This window comes from Neolamprologus multifasciatus, chromosome 6 (genome assembly GCF_963576455.1).
Source record: "Neolamprologus multifasciatus chromosome 6, fNeoMul1.2, whole genome shotgun sequence".
Lineage (NCBI taxonomy): Eukaryota > Metazoa > Chordata > Actinopteri > Cichliformes > Cichlidae > Neolamprologus > Neolamprologus multifasciatus.
This window is the reverse complement of record NC_140444.1, coordinates 24,713,751-24,733,349: the sequence shown is the minus strand read 5'-3', so window position 1 is coordinate 24,733,349 and position 19,599 is coordinate 24,713,751. Positions and strand designations below refer to the sequence as shown.

General features: G+C 40.4%; 1 protein-coding gene across 7 annotated transcripts in view; it reads left to right on the top strand.

Annotated features, from left to right (window-relative positions):
- Nucleotides 1-19,599, top strand: part of inpp4b (inositol polyphosphate-4-phosphatase type II B) — a 198,115-nt gene that overhangs the window by 165,104 nt on the left and 13,412 nt on the right. For all 7 annotated transcript variants that reach the window (XR_014874479.1, XM_085162144.1, XM_085162143.1 and 4 more), the window contains 7 exons: nt 1-184; nt 8,146-8,472; nt 9,277-9,415; nt 14,432-14,604; nt 15,232-15,355; nt 15,780-15,906; nt 18,804-18,944. Coding sequence is in view for 6 of the 7 variants with exons in the window: in XM_085162144.1 (XP_085018270.1) it covers nt 1-184; nt 8,146-8,472; nt 9,277-9,415; nt 14,432-14,604; nt 15,232-15,355; nt 15,780-15,906; nt 18,804-18,944 (1,215 nt within the window). In the remaining variant the exon portion in view is untranslated. The remainder of the gene's footprint in view (nt 185-8,145; nt 8,473-9,276; nt 9,416-14,431; nt 14,605-15,231; nt 15,356-15,779; nt 15,907-18,803; nt 18,945-19,599) is intronic.

Here is a 19,599-nt window from a genome sequence, read left to right as displayed (position 1 = left end):
CTTCAGCACTGCCTACCAGTGTATCTACTACTCCCCAGAGCACACAGCCAAAGCTCAGGAGGTACTCAACATCATGAGCCTCCTCCAGCCCCTCATCACGAGGTTAGTGGACCAGCTCCTTCAGGCTGCCCATGAGCACTCTTCCCCTGGACTGAGGGATGCACTCAAGCACCTTTCTGACAAGGTGAGGCAGCACTTAAGCCTTTCATTTGCCTTCACTTCCATCTCACCTATCTCTTCATTCCTCTTTACCTCAAGCTGCTGCAGTACACAAAGCATAGGTATGTGATTGATTTTTACCAAATGATTTTTACCTCAGAAACGAGAGCCCTATATATTAATCTTTAAATGTGGTGATAAGTTGATGTAAACCCAAATTAAACGGCTGCCCTCCGACAGGAGTTAAAACACCAAAGAGTTACTTTGCACCAGCTTTGATAATCTCTGACTGGTAGTTGGCTCACCACAAACAAAAGCTGCAATATTCAGAAAAATAACTTTAAAAACTGCAGTTGCTTTGAAACCATTAAGCACACATACACACAGAGACATGCATATACTAAACAGACAACCCCAGGAATAAATCCATAACTCATCATAAAAACGGCAAACTAACAAAAGTGAATAGCAGCATGGAGGTTTATGGAGTTGAGGCGTTTTTATCAGTATAATTAATGAATTACATCTGGTGCTGTCAGATTGCAATCTGTTGTGGGAGAGATTGTTTTTGCCACAGTGGAATAGAGCCCAATCAGCCTGCTTAATTGGTACATTCGCTCTGTCACCACTTCCTCTCATCCTTGATTAGACATGCACACATTGGCCAAGTAAACGCCTGGCCTGGTCAGCACAAGCAGTGCTGCTCTCTGATTAAAATCTCAAGCTGTGTTTGTTCATGTACGTGAGTGAGTCTGAGGGTGACAGGAGGATGAGAATGTGCCTCTGTGTTTAAAAGCTGATGTGGCATGACTCTCTTAAAATTCCAAGCATTTTAATCATGAAGATAACGCAATATATGAGTATTTCACATGCTGACACCTGCAGAAGCAAGTTGACTCATTTTGTTTTATTTATTGGTTTATTTTTTTCAAAAGTCTCAAAGGAATGGTTTGACATTACTGGGAAAAGGTTTATAATCTTTTTTGACCACATGAGATGATGAATATGTAACCCTGGTTAACATAACTGCCAATAAATAAAAGCCTGTTAGTAAAAACAGTCATAAGAAATATATTACAGGTGATAAATAGTCAATAAATAGATCATAATGGTTAGAAAATTCATTAAAAACATCAGCAATGATATAATTCGTGGTATAGGATTTCATTTGTATTTAAAAACATGTTAAAAGGGTAAAAAACTTGCTAATTCATGGTGTTTTTATGTTAATTCAGGTAAAATGGCTAAAATATGTGTTGAGACTCTTATTGTGTAAGGGCACGCTGCAGCGTGACTCCTGTGATAGCCACACCCAATCGGGTTGTTCCTTCTTTTTGATGCTGGAGAGGGAGAAATGCAGACAGTCCTTGCAGAGCTGCTGCCTAAATGAGTGAAAAAATAGTAAAAACAAGCCAGAAGTCTACATAAAGCCATTTTTGTACTCTAGAGAATATATTTTTGTTTTTCCGACCTGTCCTTGCCTTGGTGATGTTGTGAACATAACCGAACGGGACTTTGTGAGTTCAGAAATTGTATTTTATTACATGCTACACTCATTACTACTCTAGTAGTCGAACCTAATTGGTCCTAGTATACTGTAACGACTCCAGAAGTGTTACAAATACATCTGTCATGTCCATATATAATGTATGAAACTATATATTCTTTGCTTAGCTTGACTTATCTTATCTTAGATTATCTTAGATTAGATTAGATTAGTTATAGACTGGAGATGAGGAAGAAAATGAGCCTGATTTTATGAGGTAGCTTTCTATCTGCTGTTTGACTACAGTTAAAGCAGTAGTAAAATTTTTCCTGTATCTCTTATGAAGTAAAGAGGTTTCACAGTATTGATGATAAATGTGACATTTAGAAGAAGTCACAGCTAGCTAGCTAGTACCACAAAGTGCTACTAATGAAAAATCACACTGGATAAGATTATGGATAAAACAGACACTTTGCATGGAATAGCACTGTGGGATTGTCTTAGATACTAAAGAAAAATATGGTGTTACAGTTTAAAAGTAGAGATTGTAATAATTTTTTGTGTGAAATCATTTAGATCTGAAGGTTTTATATAATCGCAGCCCTATGAAATAAATGTTTGTTGTGGTTAAAAAGTTGCCTGAAGGGTGCTGGTATAGCTCACCTCACCAACCCATACAGCTATTGCAGGTTTGAACCCTCTCCAAGACTATTTATCATGTGTTTTCCCGCTGGTTTCTATTCTAGCTTCCCTGTCTTCTCTCTACTTTCCCATATCAATAAAGGCTTAAAAGCTAAAAATTTTTTTTAAAAAAATCGAATAAAATAAAAAAATGTAAAAGCAAACTCTTCAGCCGTGGACAGCAGCACACAGTTTGTGCTGAGTTAATGGCAAAGAAAATGTGGACCTCTGCAGTTACTGAGTCAGCAGAGCGTTGGTGACTTTTACCCACTCCGAGTCTCAGCACTCGGTGATCTGTAACTTTGGTCGTCTGCCACTTTGTGGGTGAGTTGCTGTGCTTCCTAAACCCTTCCACTTTGCAGTAAAACCATTTACAATCGACTGTAGAATATCTAGGAGTGAAGAAATTTCACAAGCTGACTTGTTGCAATGTTGGCATCCTTCTACATTACCTCACTCAAATTTTGTGAGATCTTTAGAATGACCCACTGTTTCACAAATGTTTGTAAAGGCAAACAATATGGTTGGTTTCTTGGTTTTATACACCTGTGGCAAACACCTAAATTCAGAGATTTAGAGTTGTGGTCCACTACTTTTGTCAGTATAGCGGTGTTTTGTTCACCCTGGTTCGTCAGCAGCAGTAGCCTCATTTTTAAATTGCAACATGTTCAACTGTCACGCTCATAACAATACTGCAAAGTTTGCAACAAAATAATTGGCATAATCATTTGACAATAAAAACTAATCATTACTTGCAGCCCTGTTACAGGCAACATCCTCTTGTTTTCAAGAAAATGAAATGTATTTTCTGTCCATTAGACAAAATATACTATTTCTCCTGTGAGTATAAAGTTTCTTGAATACAGAGCATGTGTTGCACTTTAAAGGAATGTGGGAAAAATGACACTGCCATAGAAAAGGTTTTACACCGAAGCACTGCCTATGACTTTTCCTTCATAGCTCTAACCACCTGTGTCCAGGCCCAGTGCAACATTTTACTCCAGTGCTTTTTGCCACACACTTTCTGATTAGTTTTGAACATGGCCAATGTGCTGTTGCTTTTCTATACGTGGTAATGATTCTGTTGATGATGATGACAATAATAATTTCACTCTGATGATAATTATAGTGAAAAGGCAATTGCAACATGTCCCCCCTTCCTCCAGCTGTGTCCTTGGGCAAGTTATATGTCCGCACTGTAACGGTTACCTGGAAAGACCCGCAGGTTTGCTCGTCTATGCATGATTATGTCAGATGATGCTGTGTGTGGAGGTCACGAATGCAGGGGTAAATGTCCTTACAGCCCTGTGTTGCTGGAATCTGACCAGCTCTATTCATTCAGCCTCTTTCCACCTTTAAAGTGAAGTTGCATAAACTGAAACATTTCTATTTTTATCACGACCAAACTGTGCTCATTCTTCAGGGTAAAACCATTTGAAACCATTCGGGGTGAACAGATTCCCACAGTTCTTCTTCTTTAGATCAAACCTAACTTATATTTTTTGCCGGAGTGCACAGAAACATTTTCAGACTTGCACTCCTGCTCAGTGAAGATCACATCAGCAGATATTTTGAAGAAAACAGAATGTCTCCCTGAGGGATTTCGAGCATTTCAGATTCTTTAAAATGGGTAGGTGTTGAAGAGTTACACTAAGGAATAGGTTTTGAATGTGGGGGAGCAAAGTTGCTTTGGTTAAAGCTGCAGTGCATTCCTCCTTTGCCCAGTAGGGATCCGCTGGTGATATTTTACTTTGAAAACATATCTATATTGATCTTACAGTTGAGTGCATCATTAACATTTTGACTGCACTTCACATTCACATTCATCCTAAAAAAAATGCATCGGATGTATAAGAATATCATTTCACCATCAGAGGGAGTTACTGTTTGAGCACTGGCACAGTCGAATAAAAAATTAGTTCTCTGACCTCATGGTTATGAAGTGCAAATATGACCTAGATTGTTTTACAGTACGCGGCTTTCCTCTGTAATCTCAAGAAATGAATAATATGGGGTGGCATAGATTGTGAATTAACACAGAGGTCAGATAAGCAGAGTTAAGTTTGAATATAAATTTACATTTTGATTGCCCAGTTACTCCTTATTGTTTCCAATACTTAGTCAAATGTGGCTCTTTTTTTCTTCTCATATAGAAAAGTGTTTTGAAAATGTCTTATAAGACTTCATATGCTTATGTCCCAACCTATGGATGAATATATTTGTTTTTTTTAATTTAATAAAAAATTATTCTTGTTAGTCTGAGAAAAAAATCATAAATGTCCAAATGGACTCATGTATAGTATATTCATAAGTCATTTGGATTCATACAAGGCATTTGCATTGGGAAATGAATATATATATATATAAATGTTCTTTTATAGCACTTTTCTACTTAAGCACTCAAAACACTTTGTACAGCATCCCTCACTCACCCATTCATACAAGCAAATTCTTCTACACCTAAGATTCATGCTTCAACCAACACATCAGAGAGCAACTTGGGGTTCAGTCTCTTGCCCCAGGATACTTTGGCAGACAGGGATCGAACCACTAATCTTCCAAGTAGTAGATGACCTGCTCTACCTCCTGAACTACAGCCACCCTAAGGGTTTGAATTAAATACAGTGGTGTTTTATGTCTAGCTGTTGTTTGGCTTCTCTGCTCAAACGTTCACCAAATGCTGACCTGGAGGCGGCAGAGTTGAAGATTTCAAGACTTTCGTTGGGTTCCTTGATTATCAGGGACAGGATTAGAATTGAATACATTGGCGCGGCAAAGGAATGTGGACACATTGGACAAATGTTGAAGGTGGAACTGCCACAGACAGGATTTGTGGATGTAGTGAAGGAGGACATGTAGAGGGTTGGTGTGATAGAGGAGGGTGTTACGGATAGGGTGACACCAAGGCATATGATCTGCTTTGGCGATACCTAAAGGGAGCAGCCAAAAGAAGAATAACAGTTGCACACAATAGTGGCTACATAGTATAGTTAACACATTTGAGTAGTGTGTGAAAGATCCCTGTGTCAAGGAAGAGACACAAATTCCTGGGAATGTTGTGGCAGCCGGGACCAAATGAAATCCATGGATCCAACAACTGTGGTGACCCCTGGTGAATAAGGGAGCAGCTTAAAGGAGCATACTTTGATGGTCAAACCCAATGATAAATAGGGATAGGAGATGGATCATAAGCTCCCCCTGTGATGGTAGTAGTTAAACTAACAGGTTGTACTCTACTATAATTGGGTGATTGGTAGAGATGCTCAATGTCAAACCAGTTAAAAAAAAAAGAAGAATTTCATCATCATAATCATTACAGACTCTACTGTGGCTGTATCCCAATTCAGGGTCTGCAGCCTTAAAGGCCGCATTTTAAGGCCAATTACGTCACCGCGACGTGACGAAGACTGTATCAATTCAAAGGCTGCTTGAAATGCGGCCCTCAAATGCGTCCTTCATTTCCCTGAATTTTAAGGATGTGGCGGTGTAGACTTCGTGGCCCAACATATCCCAGAATGCATAGCGCGGCGGTGGGTGTGGATCATTTTGCCAAAAAAAAACGGCGGATGAGGGTCGCCCGAAGAGTAAACTTCAAGTACTGAATATTATGTCACTTATTTATGTGCAAATGTTTAATAACGAAGAACATTAAAACATTACTGTTGGCCACATGTCGGCAAAGTTATGTGACATTAGTGACGTTTGTACTAACTTGGTTTTAAAGCCTTTACTTTAAAATATACGCCGTTCAATAGCTGACCTTAATCTTACAGAGAATGATCAAAGCTCATGTAGAAACAAACAAATGAACAAAAGATTTTCTCCTTCATTTCTGTCAAACAAAGCTGCATGAAACGTTTCCAGCTGTTAGTATCATGGTTGCTAGGCAACCTGGGCAGCGCGACAGAGGCTAGACCGTCCCATTTCACAAGCCTCGCACTTCCGGCCTTAGCATTCTTTGAGTACACGGCCCTTGTGGACCGTTAAGGCTGCGTACTTTAGGGCTGCAGACCTTGAATTGGGATATAGCCTGTGAGTAGTGTTGCTGTCCCTTATGACCGAAACCTCTGATACAAGTTAAGATGGATGTTTTTTTCTTCTTTTTTTGTTCTGCTCATTCATATTGATGAGTATTGAAAAATCAACAGAAGCAACAACTGTATTATTAATGATTATATTTATGTATACTTTATTATACCAAAGATCATTAGAAGAGTGACTCGATCAGTTTGAGAGAATGTGAATTAACACTGGAAGTCCCAGAGAGCAGCCATTTGGCTTTTAATAATAATAGTGGCTATTAACATGTTAGTTGACCCCCAAAAAACAGAATCATTTTGGCCTTGGTTGCATCTCCCTGTACATGATGTTGTTACTGATTGGCTTAAGAAGGACAAGGAGAAAGATAACTGGTGAAGTGTGATGACTTTAAACTCATGGGGGTTTGATTGCATGGTAAAATATAAGTGACAAAAAAACCAAGAGGGAGAAAAAAGTAGCTTAAAATTACCCACGGAGGAATAAAAGCAAAAAATGAGAATGCCTTTTACTTGCATTATATTATCTTTATAAATGTATATTATTATGAAGAATCTGTTGCCAAGGAATAAAGATTGTTGGCACTGCAAATGACCTTTGTGGTGTTGCATTGTCATCCAGGTTTGATCACATTTAAAGAGGCTTCACTTGCAGGTAGACAGTATCTATTAAGGAGCAAAGGAGAGAACACATTTGCCAAAGTGCAATCTTGGAAGCACCAGCTATCATCCGACAACCATTTAGATTTTTAATTCACTTTTTAGAATCTGTCTGCATTCACGATTAATGACCGCCGCACAGAACAGGAAGTCTTGGCCCCGGATATCCATCAGAAGGCCCTAAATTTTGGCTGTTGTGATCTGATTATGGCCAGTGTGTCCCCATATTGATCACATTGATGTTATCTGCAATGAATAATAGATGTTCGCCTTAACAAATCAACAAGCTGGCACTGCCGTATTTTAAATGGGTCACGAGCTGAGGAAAGTTCAGAAACACTCCATCCATGCAGCTTTTGTCAGTTCTGTTTCTGGGACAAGACATTTTTAAATAGTTACCTACCTCCTTGCTGACGAAGCAGTCTCTATAATTCCTGTCACTTTCAATAATCTCACTATTCAGTCAACGGAAGAGAGGTATAGGAGCAGGAAAGGGCTGTTTGTGTGGAAAATATATGTATGTAATGACCTCGTAGGTTTCTTTTCATGGAGGGCTTGGCTTATGTGTTTTGTTCGACTGCATTTCCTGTGGTAATAGAATTGCTTATTGCAGTGGTAACTCAATTACTCTCGAGAGCCCTTATCATTTTTTACGCAGCAGCGGCGGCAGGCGTAAGACTCCTTGGTACCGGGATCATCATCAACTTACAGTAGCTGGTGAATTTAAGATCAAAGGAGGTGTGCTCCACGGAGCAGCAGGCTGGAGGAGGAGTAATTGAATTGTTTGTTCTTTGTTTCTTTTCTTTTTTTCTTTTCTTTTGGCTTACTGACTGCGCTGCAGTAATGGAGAGCACCTCCTTTATGGTGAAGGAGAGGGTTCATTTTGCTTATTTCTTTTCACTTCCTCTGTAAAATAGTTACTTGCTTCCAAGTTCGCCTCCACCAGTGTTTTCTTCGACCCGTTCTCCCTCGGCAGCGTGACAGTCTCTCTATATCCCGCTCACTTACTCTGTCACTTTTGCTTTTTCAGCACTTAAATTTGTATTTGTTGTCCTATCCAACAGTAACTTTCAGTGTCTTATCTTTTTTTCCCTCCTATCTGTCTCTCTTTTCTTCTTGCAGACAGAACAATTTGTTCACACACTTAAGGATGAATTGGTCAAGAGTGCACTCCTAGCGCTGCATGCAGCGCAGCCAGGCTACGTTTCCAAGAACCAGAAGTCGACTCGGGCGCAGAGCCAACACCAAGGCCACACAAACCAGACCAATGACCAGAATCAGAACCCGATTCAGGGACTTCCAGGCCACAGTCCACCGACGTCGGTCACTGAGACCACAGTGGTGTGTAATAATGTGGAAGGAACCCAAACAACTGCTGGAGGAGAGCCTTTGTCACTGAAGCACCAAGACACCATACCCCACCATAAAGAGTACGATGAGGAGGAATGGGTACGCCCGACTGCTTTTCTAAGTCATTTAGAAACATTTAAAAATTGTGATTGAGTTATCATTTTTATTTTAAACCAGTGTGTTTTGAAAACTGATGTTTTCCCTGGTGCTTCTTACAGTAGAGCGCACACAGGGGGAAGCCAAAAACTATTACTGTATTAGAGATCTGCTATGGCAAATAATTACTCACAAAATTAGATGCATACCAAACATTAGTCTTTTAAGTGGATTCTTTTCTCAAAGGGGGTTTAAATATTTCATCATGACAAACTGACTGCGGAAGATAATTACGCGGTATCCTTGTCAGTGAATTTAAGCCATCTCGCTTCTTTTCATGGACGTGTCTATGGCTGTTAGTTTTCTTTGTATGTGAGGACAGCATCTGCCACACTGACAGCAGGAGTTCATCGTGATTTCTCCACACCAATGCCTAATTATCTCCCGCCATTATAACGTGTTCAACCCATATTTTTAAGAAGAAAATATCCAAAATATGTATTCCCCCACCCCCCTTCAACACACACATCCACAGAGAAAAAGTGTCAATACATCAGTAACCTGCAGGAGCTCAGGAGAAGAAAGAGAAAGCTTGAAACAATGGAAACGCGTTAAAAGTAATCTCAGAATATCCTTTCAGACGTTTCCTTTTGACCTTTCGGCTTTTCGGAGTTTGGACTGTGCAAACAAAATAAAATAAAAACCTTTCGCTCTGCCTCACAGTCTCAAAGGTAGACAGTGTGAGTAAGACACAGATGTAATCAGCGCAACTGATCTGACTGCTGATTGTGCATTTGGCTCTTTCAGGACAGACTGTGGGCAAATGTGGCCAAGTGTCTCAACTGTGTAATCGCAATGGTGGATAAACTCCAGGAAGAAGACAACACCAAGCAGGATCCAGTCCCAGAACATCAGCTAGCTGATGTCATCACCTCCCACAATCCTGGTAAATTACATTTTCAGTTTGTTTAGCCCATCGTTTACAGTCTTAGACAGGCCAAATAATTGCTGTGTCAGTCAAAAGTAAAACTTTATTTGGCTGATGATACAGTGATGTTTTGCTCGTTAGGATTCAGATCTGGCCGCGGTCGTGATTACAAACCAGCAATACTACACTACAGTTTGATCACAGTTCCTTCATCTATGTTGTAGGTTACCACCTCTGTTTGTCTGTGTGTGTGTATATATTGATGTACCGTCACTGTCTATTTCATTAGCTACAGCTTGCAGTAGCAGCTTCCTTAAATCTTTGTAAAACAGAGTCAACAAGGTGCTGGAAACATTCCTCAGAGATTTAGGTCCATACTGACAGCCGCTACACGACATGATGCACATCTCCAGTTCCACCACATCCCAGATGTGCTCTGTTGGATTGAGATCTCGTGACTGTGGAGGTCATCTGAGTACAGTGACCTCACTGTCATATTCAGCAAACTGGTTTGACATGATTTGAGCTTTGTGACATGGCTCGTTATTGTGCTGGAACCATCCATCAGAAGATGGGTACACTGTGGGATGGATGTATATTCAGGTATGCTATGGTGCTCAAATAATGCTCACTTGGCCCTAAGGGGCCCAAAGTGTACAAAGTAAACGTCCCTCACACTATTACACCACCACAAGCTTGAAACCATTGATACAGGGCAAGATAGATCAATGCTTGAGATTCGCCAGACCAGGCAACGTGTTTCCAGTCTTCTGTTTTCCAGTTTTGGTGAGCCAGTCTGAATAGTAGCCTTGGCCTGCGTAGCTGACAGTAGTGGCACACAGTGTGGTCTTCTGCAGCTGTATACCCTGGTTCAGAGTTTTGTACCTTCTGAAATGCATACCTACACACAGTGGTTGTTATGAATGGTTATTTGAGGTACTGTTGCCTCAGCCTGAAGCAGTCTGTCCACTCTCCTCTGAACTCTGGCATCAACGAGGGCATTTTCGCCCAGATATTTTCTTTTTTGAACAATTGTGTACAAACCCTAGAGATGGCTGTGTGGGAAAACACCAGTAGTTTCTGAAAAATTCATACAAGCCCAACAAGCACCAGAACCATGCCGCTTTCAAAATCACTTAAATCACCTTTCCTCCTCATTCTGATGCTCAGTTTGAGCTTCAGCAGGTCATCTTGATCATCTACATTCCTGCATACATGGAGTTCCTGCTATATGCCATGTGAATGTTTAAAGTTGACATTTCTACCATAACACTGCAGCTAATTTAACTTTCTTTTGTTATTATTTTGTTCGTAAGTTTTCTTTAGCAGAAGCATCACATTTTTTTCAGTCTGTACATTTTTGTTTTTCTCTTCAGTTAAACAGGTAATCCAATGCCTCATTGGCAGTGTTGGGTAAGTTACTTTAAATTAGTAACTTAGTTACAAACAAAATGAACAAAATAAAGTTCAACATCAGTAACATAGCACCCACCCAGCTGTATAGAAACTCCGTCATGCTAGCTAGCACACAGTACAAAAAAGTCAGAAAAACGAAAATAAACTCCACCTAAACTTGGTTTATATCTGACCCAGATGGACTGCAGGTCATAACTTCTTACCTGAAGTTCAGTTCACCTGACACTCTCGGACCAGCGGCCGCTTCGGGTCTCTCCTCTTGCCTCCCTTTTCCTTCATCCACCTGCTGGCTTCCACCACTTGCTAATGTTATTGAATCTGTGGGAGCTCTGCGATAGCCACCACACGAAGTAACAAATAACGAGCCTATCTAAATCCCAGTAACGACTAACGCGTTCCCGGTTTTGGCATAATAACTAGTTACCGTGCTCGTTACCACAATAGTAACGTAGTTACTGTAACGCGTTACTTAATAACGCGTTAGTCCCAACACTGCTCATTGGTGATTTTCCTCATGCAAATTATAATGCAGAATATGCATTAACCGATCCATCACTGTCACAGGCAACATGTGGTGATACCACTGTATTGTAATGTGCCTTCCATTTATGCTCCCGTCACTAAACAGCAGTCCTTTTAATGCTAAGAAGTGCTCCTGAGCCCAAAAAAAAACATTTTTAAGCGTTCGTACATAGTTTTTTACTGTGGGGAAGAAATAACATTGAGTAGTTCATCATATTTTCAGAGTATCTTAAGCTGGAATCGAAAAGAGTTCCAGCTTTGCAGACTCCCTGTTGTTCAAGCACTGGCAAATGAGAAACTCATATTGTTGCCAGAGAAGTGGATGAAAGCTAAATTTCGTATGCAGAGCCATTCACTGTTGACCACAAGCTGCCCAGTCTTCCCTTACGTCCAATGAAATCCTGCCTCAAGCTTGTGTTCAGACAAGCGCCCAGACTGCTGCAGCTGCCAGTTGGCATACAGAGCCACAGAGCAGTGGCATTAGACTGACCAGGTGACAAGGAGAGGCTCTGTGTGTGTGTGTGTGTGTGTGTGTGTGTGTGTGTGTGTGTGTGTGTGTGTGTGTGTGTGTGTGTGTGTCAGTCACACACACATGCTGTGGAGGCATTGGTGCATTTGTATCATTTTGTGTCATTGTGTCTTTGTGAGCCAGCAGGTGAAAACAAGGCCATCAGCCCCAGTGTTCATTCTGAAAGATAAGCTCAATCCTCAGAGCACCTTTATTAAGACAGGCTCAGAGAAAGTGGTCATCTGCTTGTCAAAATACAAACATGGAAGGAATAATGAGAGAAGCTTTATCTCTTTTGTGAATCCTGGGCTTTTAATGGCACTACGGGGGTTTGCATGTTTGGACAGGTGGGCCAGTGAAGAGATGACAGCTGGAGTTCTGTTTCCTCCTCTGTGCAGAGGCAGTATTTGCAGAATGAGATAAGACGAATGTGACAGGGCAAGGGCAAGCTTGATATGCTGTACATATCAAACTGTGTGCATGTCTGTTTGTCCGCAATGATTCACTCTTCCCTCCTGAGAACTTTTCAATATGTTGAAGCTCAGAAAGAATATATGGTATGGTTGGAAAACTCATCTTGAGCACTGCTTAACCAACACTGCCCCCTGGTGGCCACTCAGGGGCTCGACTTTATTTGTTAAAGTCGAGCCCCTGAGTTATTTGTTGTTATCAAAGCTCAACAAGTCTGGTGTAGACAGGAAAATTGTGGCGATATCTCACAATACTTCACATTTACAGTAATGATTAAAAGAAAATACACCCTCTTTAAATTCTAAGTTTTTTTTGTAACAGGACATGATAAAAAAAAAATTTGATATCGGGTCGAGCCTTTAAAATTGAGCTGAATCGGACCACGTGCTGTAATAGCAGCACGTGGTCTGGAGCATTCAGGTGTGGCAACACAATCCTTAAAATGATCTTACAGAAGCAATTTGTTACTTCTCATAAGGCTGGGAAGGGTTATAAAGCCTGACAACGACAGTGACAAAGGTTATTCACAAGTGGGAAACATGCGAGACCGTTGCCACACCGAGCAGTGCTCAGAGAAACCCACGAGCTACATCTCGTTGTTACATGTCGCATGTTACACTGGTCCAGTCAAATTCCAGACCTCAGCCTGAGATGCTGTGGTAGGACCACCAGAGAGCTGTACATGAATTTTGCAATGTTGTACAAAAGTGTTTCAAAGTTCTGACCAATAAAATCATTCATAAAAAGATTACTTCCAAATTTTGCTACTAAATGTGGATCTACAACCTGAATAATGGGTTGTACTTTTCACACAGATTCTGGTTTAGACTTAGTTTTTCTTAAAAAAATAAAAAGTGTCAGGTGTTACTGTTGGTCTCAGTTGCGATTTACCAAATCTGAAAATCTGGTAAAGTCTAAAAGTCTTATTTTTATTATGTACGAGTACAACCTCATATTTGAAAGAGTACATATTATTTTTGTGCCATGACTGTAAATATTGTATATGAATATTAACTGCAACTCTGAAACCCCAACAGAGAATTACAGGCGGAAGGTGAGGTGATGACTTAAATGAGAGAAGAGAAAGTTCAACTGTAGAAACTGAAACAATAGTGTCCAAGGAGGAAATCAGGAAAGACGCACGATTTCAGTTCATGGTTTACAAGCAGGTGGTGCAGTAACACCTGATCTGTCAGCCCAGGATGAGTAACACAGGGCAGTTATTAAAAAAACATCCAGGTTCTCCAGCATCGATGGGATGATGCTAAGAATTAAGACTGTGAGGGGTTGACAGCCAGTAGGTCATATTTAATGAATTATATTATTTATTTATTTATTATAGGCCTTTAATTCTAATTCTCAGAAACTTTGGCTCATGGTGTTTTGGAAAAGTGTAAAATGTTTTGTAAGAATGAGGTTGTTCTTCATCATTTGATCGTAGCATACAAACAACAAGCTAAATCTTCTATGCGCACTGTTTGTGAATGAGGCCTTCAACACGATACAGTTTAGCGTAAGGATTTCTTTTTTAATTTACCAATTTTTTACCCTAATTTTCATGTGCCTTTTAAAAAAACAGAGATAATAATAATTTTATTGCTCGCTGAGATATTTTTATGTTCAAATCAGCCAGAAACAGATGGAAATAGTAAGAAAAATCACCAAGTTGCCAGTTTAGGAAGAATAATTGGATTTAAAGTAAACAGACCACAGTAAAACTGATCAATGCATATAAGATAAACCTACACTTTTTTTCTTCAATTCAAAATGTGGGACTTTCTCAAAGCCTTTCACTCTGATTTTTAAATGAATGGATGATTCTTACAGTATCTGCTGTCTAAAACTTTTTAGTCTGCATGAAAAATTCCTCTATTAAATTTCTGCATCTGCCTAAAGGCAGCAGGACACACATGCGGTCTATAATTTGAGATGTGCAAGCTGGCGTACTCCGAGGGGTTCATTAATTTTGTGCCTTGCTGCCGCCTTTTCAGTGTTTCAAACCAAGTTGCATTTTTGTGTGGGGCCTTCCACCTCACACTGCAACATACAGTGCTTGACCTCGCAGAGAAATCGCTTGCTGTGATTAAGATCTTCCCCATTGCATCTCTTTTTCACAGGTGACTGGAGGGAGCAGTTGTGTCCTCTGGTGACCCGGTTAAAGGACTGCGTGATGGAGGTGGTGGAGAAGGCGAAGAGAGCCATGACCTTTGTGCTCCTGCAGGAGGCAGCCTGCAGCATTCCACAGGGCTTCCTGCTCCAGCAGAGGCGAGACATAGTCTTCAGTCAGGCAGTAGGTGGCTGCACTGGCATAATAAACAACTCTTTAGGAGTCCTCCAGAGCATGGAGCTTCTCTTCATCTGAATTTAATCTTAAAGATTTTTTCTTTTTTCTTTTTCTTTTAAGATAGTACTATTTGTCGATACTTTCTCTTCTCATGAATGAATCATAAATCTGCTGCCCATTCACTGCATTATGCAATAGCAGCTTGAGCTGTAAAGGATTTTGTCATCTAATTTTTTTCCCTCGTGGTCCAAAGTACAGCATAATCAGTGCAAACAATATAAAATGTTGTATATTACTTCATGTTTGCATACTGTAGAACTCAGGGTGTGGAGTCATGTATTTGTTAGGCTCTGAACTGTGTTTTATATTTAAAGGGCTGAGTAGGACTCATTCACATGTCTCTGCTGTATACATCAACATTAAATGAGCATGAGCAAGTAAATAAAAGGAGTAACATGGATTCAAGTAACACATTTGTTGTGGTGTGAAAGTGGCTGCAGGTTCTGATCCTTTATAATTGAGCTGAATCGCAGTATTTTGGACCCAGTGTATTCTTGGTTCACCGTTTAGTGTTTGCTGCATAGTTGCTTGTTTGAAAATGTCTTAGTGTTTGTGTGTTTGTGTGTTAAACAGCTGGCAGCCTTGGCCTGTGGTTTCGTCATGCGGTTGTACGCGGGAATGCAGGACAAAGGCTTCCTGAGGCAGCTTCACCTCGTTGGCCTGGTTGCTCAGTTTGAGAGCCTGCTCAGCACCTACAGTGAGTGAAATCACGCCGGTGACCTCACGACCTACATTGAATTTTACTGTTTGTGTTTGCTGTCAAGTAAATCCCAGCACGTTTAAGCAAGTCAGACTAGGAAGGTGAATGATTAAGCTGTAGTACATAGCAAGGTGAGGCAAGGTGAGTCACTGCAGTGTTGTTTTTGGCTAAATGCCTTCATTACCAACACCCATATTTCTTCATCCTTTAATTGTGACCTGGAAAATGGTGTATCTCCTGTTAATGTTTGTCATAGAAATAAAGAGAACAGTAAGTAACAGTAAGAGTTGAATAAATACAAGGGAGGGAGGTTTCTCAGTTATGTTCTTTGTTATATGAGCTAAACTTGCCCTGTTGTGTGTATGCATGCAACGAGAACGACTGACATCACTGTCGAGCTTGTTTTCTGTGGCCGCTACAGGTGAAGAGTTCGGGATGCTGGAAGACATGGAAGTGGGGATCTCAGACCTGCAGAGAGTCATGTTCAAGATTACAGAGGCCAAGTCCGATGACGTCAGTGACCTTCAGCCTTTAGTTTGTGGCCGACGGTGAGACCTTGTTATTTTCTTTGTTTTCTTGCTCAAGTCCAATTATAGGAAGGAAATCGGGCCAAACACTTATTTGCGGCACATGTGGTCACCTCTAATGGTTTCTAATATACCTCTGAGATCATAAAATCAGCATCAAATCAAGTTATACTTGTTTTATTGAGATATACAAACATAGAAAGTAATGTTTTTGGCTTGAGAGAGTTTCTTTGTTTATAGAGGAAATCTAAGTTTAAAGAAGGGAAATGTCCATATATTTCAAAAGTAGGGGGATTCATACTCTGTTTTCAATGAAAACTGGTGGACAATACACAGGGACTTTGTTATAATGGAAGCCAGCCATTACAAAACAGTGTTGTTTTCTCTTGCATTGTGTTTCACTAAGGATACAATTGGCGCACTTATGCAAAACATCCAGGACACCTCTCACACCAGCTCCAACACAGATCTGCAGCATAAAAAATATCGGAGCAGGTTTTTTTCTTGTTTGTATCACTTTAGTGTAGGTCATCATATGTGCTTTTCCTTTGTGTTGTGAAAAAATAAAAACTTAAGCTTGATTTTCTTGTTTACCTTGCTCCTGATGTTGCTGTCTACTGGGACTGTCACTGTATCGTAACTGTGGTCCTCTGCTTCTTGTCAATCACCACTATGTCTGGTTGGCTTAGGATCTCAGCCCCAGGAATCACCTGCATACTCTAGGGTACATATTCAAGGGTATTGCTGTGTACCAAGAGGAACCCAGGACCCACTGCACCGGCAGGTTCATCCCGATACCTAATAGCAGTCAGGGTGAAATTGCCTAGCCTTACTAGAGGTCTCTGCATCCCTCCATGGATATGCCTCACTGACCCACCATCAAACCAGTGATGCTGAATGATGTTACAGGGAGCATAACGTTCTCCACGGCTTCTACCGACCCTTTCATGTCCGTGACATGTGCTCAGGGGGAACCTGCTCTCATTTGTGAAAAGCACAGGACACAGGCAGGTCCAGTGGTGGACCTGCCAACTCTGGTATTCTACTCTATGGCAAATGCCAATCATGCTCCACGGTGCCGGGCACAGAGCACACGATCCACTAAGGATGCTGGACCCTCAGGCCAACCTCATGAAGTCTGTCTCTGATGTTTTTGTCAGACATTCACATCAGTGGCCTACTGGACGTCATTTGTAGGCTATGGGCAGTGCTTATCCTGTTCCCCCCTGCACACCTCTCCTAATGTAATTGTGTATCTATTAGTGAAAAACAGTCAGGAAAACTAGAAGGGAAAAAAATGTCAACAGCCTCCACTTGTAAAACCATTATTTCCTGTCTAGTGCACATGTTGTTAATTTCAGCACCAAAAGCAGCTAAAATTGATTACTTTAAAAAGTCTTAGGATGGCACAGCATAATTACAAGTGGGCTGAATTCCAGACGTTTTCACTTAGACAAGTGTCTGTTCACTGTGGCTCATTCGCAGGTGGAAACTTTCCTCTTCATATCTGGACTTTGATGTTGTCAAAAGTAGCTAGCATTCAATAAATGCAGAGTCACTGAGATATAATGTAATTATTATTTGAATTGTTATTTGATGTTTTTTTTAAAAAAAAAAATACACATGCATGTGTGTATTATTTTTATTATCCTTGTATTAGAAGATAAAACAAGTGTGGAACTGTGTCAAGTAGTAGTTAACTGTTGTCGTGGAAAATTTAACAATAACCTGCAACACACCCAGTGAGCTTGATTTGAAGTGGGTTTAATAAACACACTGCAATGTGGAGAGAACATCCCAGTGAAACACCAGGACCATCTCTGAATTGTGGCCACCGCCCTTACATCTTATATACAGAGACACAGACAAGAACATTCCACAAACTCTTACATGTTGGCCCCTCCCACGGGGGGCGCAGCTATACCTTCTCCCTCACAGAGAGAATTATGACCTTGTTTTCTGCTTGGCCGTCACCGAAGGATTTACATCCCTGATAAGCAGAAGGAGTCTCACTATCTGTTTAACGTCTCCCATTACAATGGCCTCACTGTGTTAACTTTCCACATGCATGTAAACTAGTGACAGGAGTGCTCTTACTATAGTAAAGTGAGAAAGTGATATTACTATAACTAATGTGATATGATTAAATATGTGATTAATACATGAGAAAAGAAATCTGCCACCACACTGTGCAAGTGGCGGAAAGGAGAGTGACTACTGAGTATGACAAAGTCTGTATTTTAACAATTGTTATACGTGATTATGATTTCACACAGTCTTGTAAGACAAAAAGTTAAAAATCATTTTAGCATTTATTTAGTGCAGTTCAGTCAAGAAAAGTTTGAAAGAAAAATTTAGCCTAATCAAAGATACCTCCCATAGGGGAAAAGAATTATTTAATAGTATTGCAGGTAGCATAGCTTCACAATACAACTGGTAACCAGGTGAACTTTACTCCATATACGGATGAGCTGTTGATACAGATATTCTGTGGCTTCAGTCCACAGCAGTTTTGTACATTGGTTTAAAAGTTCAAATCAGCTGATCACGAATGTCCTTTCCCATCTTTGAAGAGAACGTTTGCTCACGTGTTGGACAGCTGTTGACAGGTCAAGCTGTTTTTTCTTGCTTACCTTGAACATTGTGTCTGGTGTGATATTACACTCCTGTGGCACCTCCCACTTCCGTGTCACTCTTTGACGAATTCTAAAACGCGCACACTGGCTCTCTGGTTTGTATACACACCATCAGTTTCTCTCTTTACATCTTGCTCAGGCCTGTCTTAGGTATCACGTTATAGAACTTCCCAAACATATCACATCTGTCATGCGGTAAAATGTATCAAATTACTTTTTTGATGGATGTTTCACCGTCTTAATCTTCATTTTCTCTCTCTCTCACTTTCTCTTTGCATTTAGAGACCACTTCACTGTAGAAGTGCCATTACCTAAACTGGTTTTCCATACCTTACCAGAGGAAATCAAGGAGGGGAAGCTTCTCCGAGTATTCCCGGTGCTCTTTAACGTGGGGATTAATGAACAACAAACAATAGCAGAAAGGTAACCTGGATATTCTTTGCTCAACTCCAGTGCACATGAAGACGAGCACTGTTTATGTGCTGATCTAAACACAGATCCTATTCTCATTTCTAAAGGAAATGCTTTAAATCTATAGCTATAACTAAAAGATTATTGTTGTTTAGTTATAGCTGGAGGCATCCAACCCACTAATAGCATATTCACATTTTTTTACTAAGTGCCTTTATTGTTTTTAGTTCTGCTACGTGATAAATAGTGATTATGGCTTTAAAGAAAAAGCACATATAGCTGCTGTTACATAAACAATAACAACATTATTTTTGGCGTAGAAACCTGCCTGCTGTACTCTTCCTTGACCTTTGAGCCTTTTGAACCTTTACCACGGGCCTCCTCAATGCTTTCACCTCCCTTACCTTCAATGACCTTTCACCCAGTGATCCAACCAAGTTCCAACTGCTTACAGTATCTCCAAGTTGTATTTTATACAATTTTATATGGGTTTTTTTTTAACATATACCTGGACAAAAAAATCACACACATGACTAAAATGTAATGGTACATCTTCATTCATCTTGGCTTTGCGCACTCTTTGAATTCCATTGTCTAGCCAGAGACGCCTTTCCATCCGGTAGCTGGAAGCTCCCCTGCATGGAGTGCTGAGAGTTTCTATCAAAAA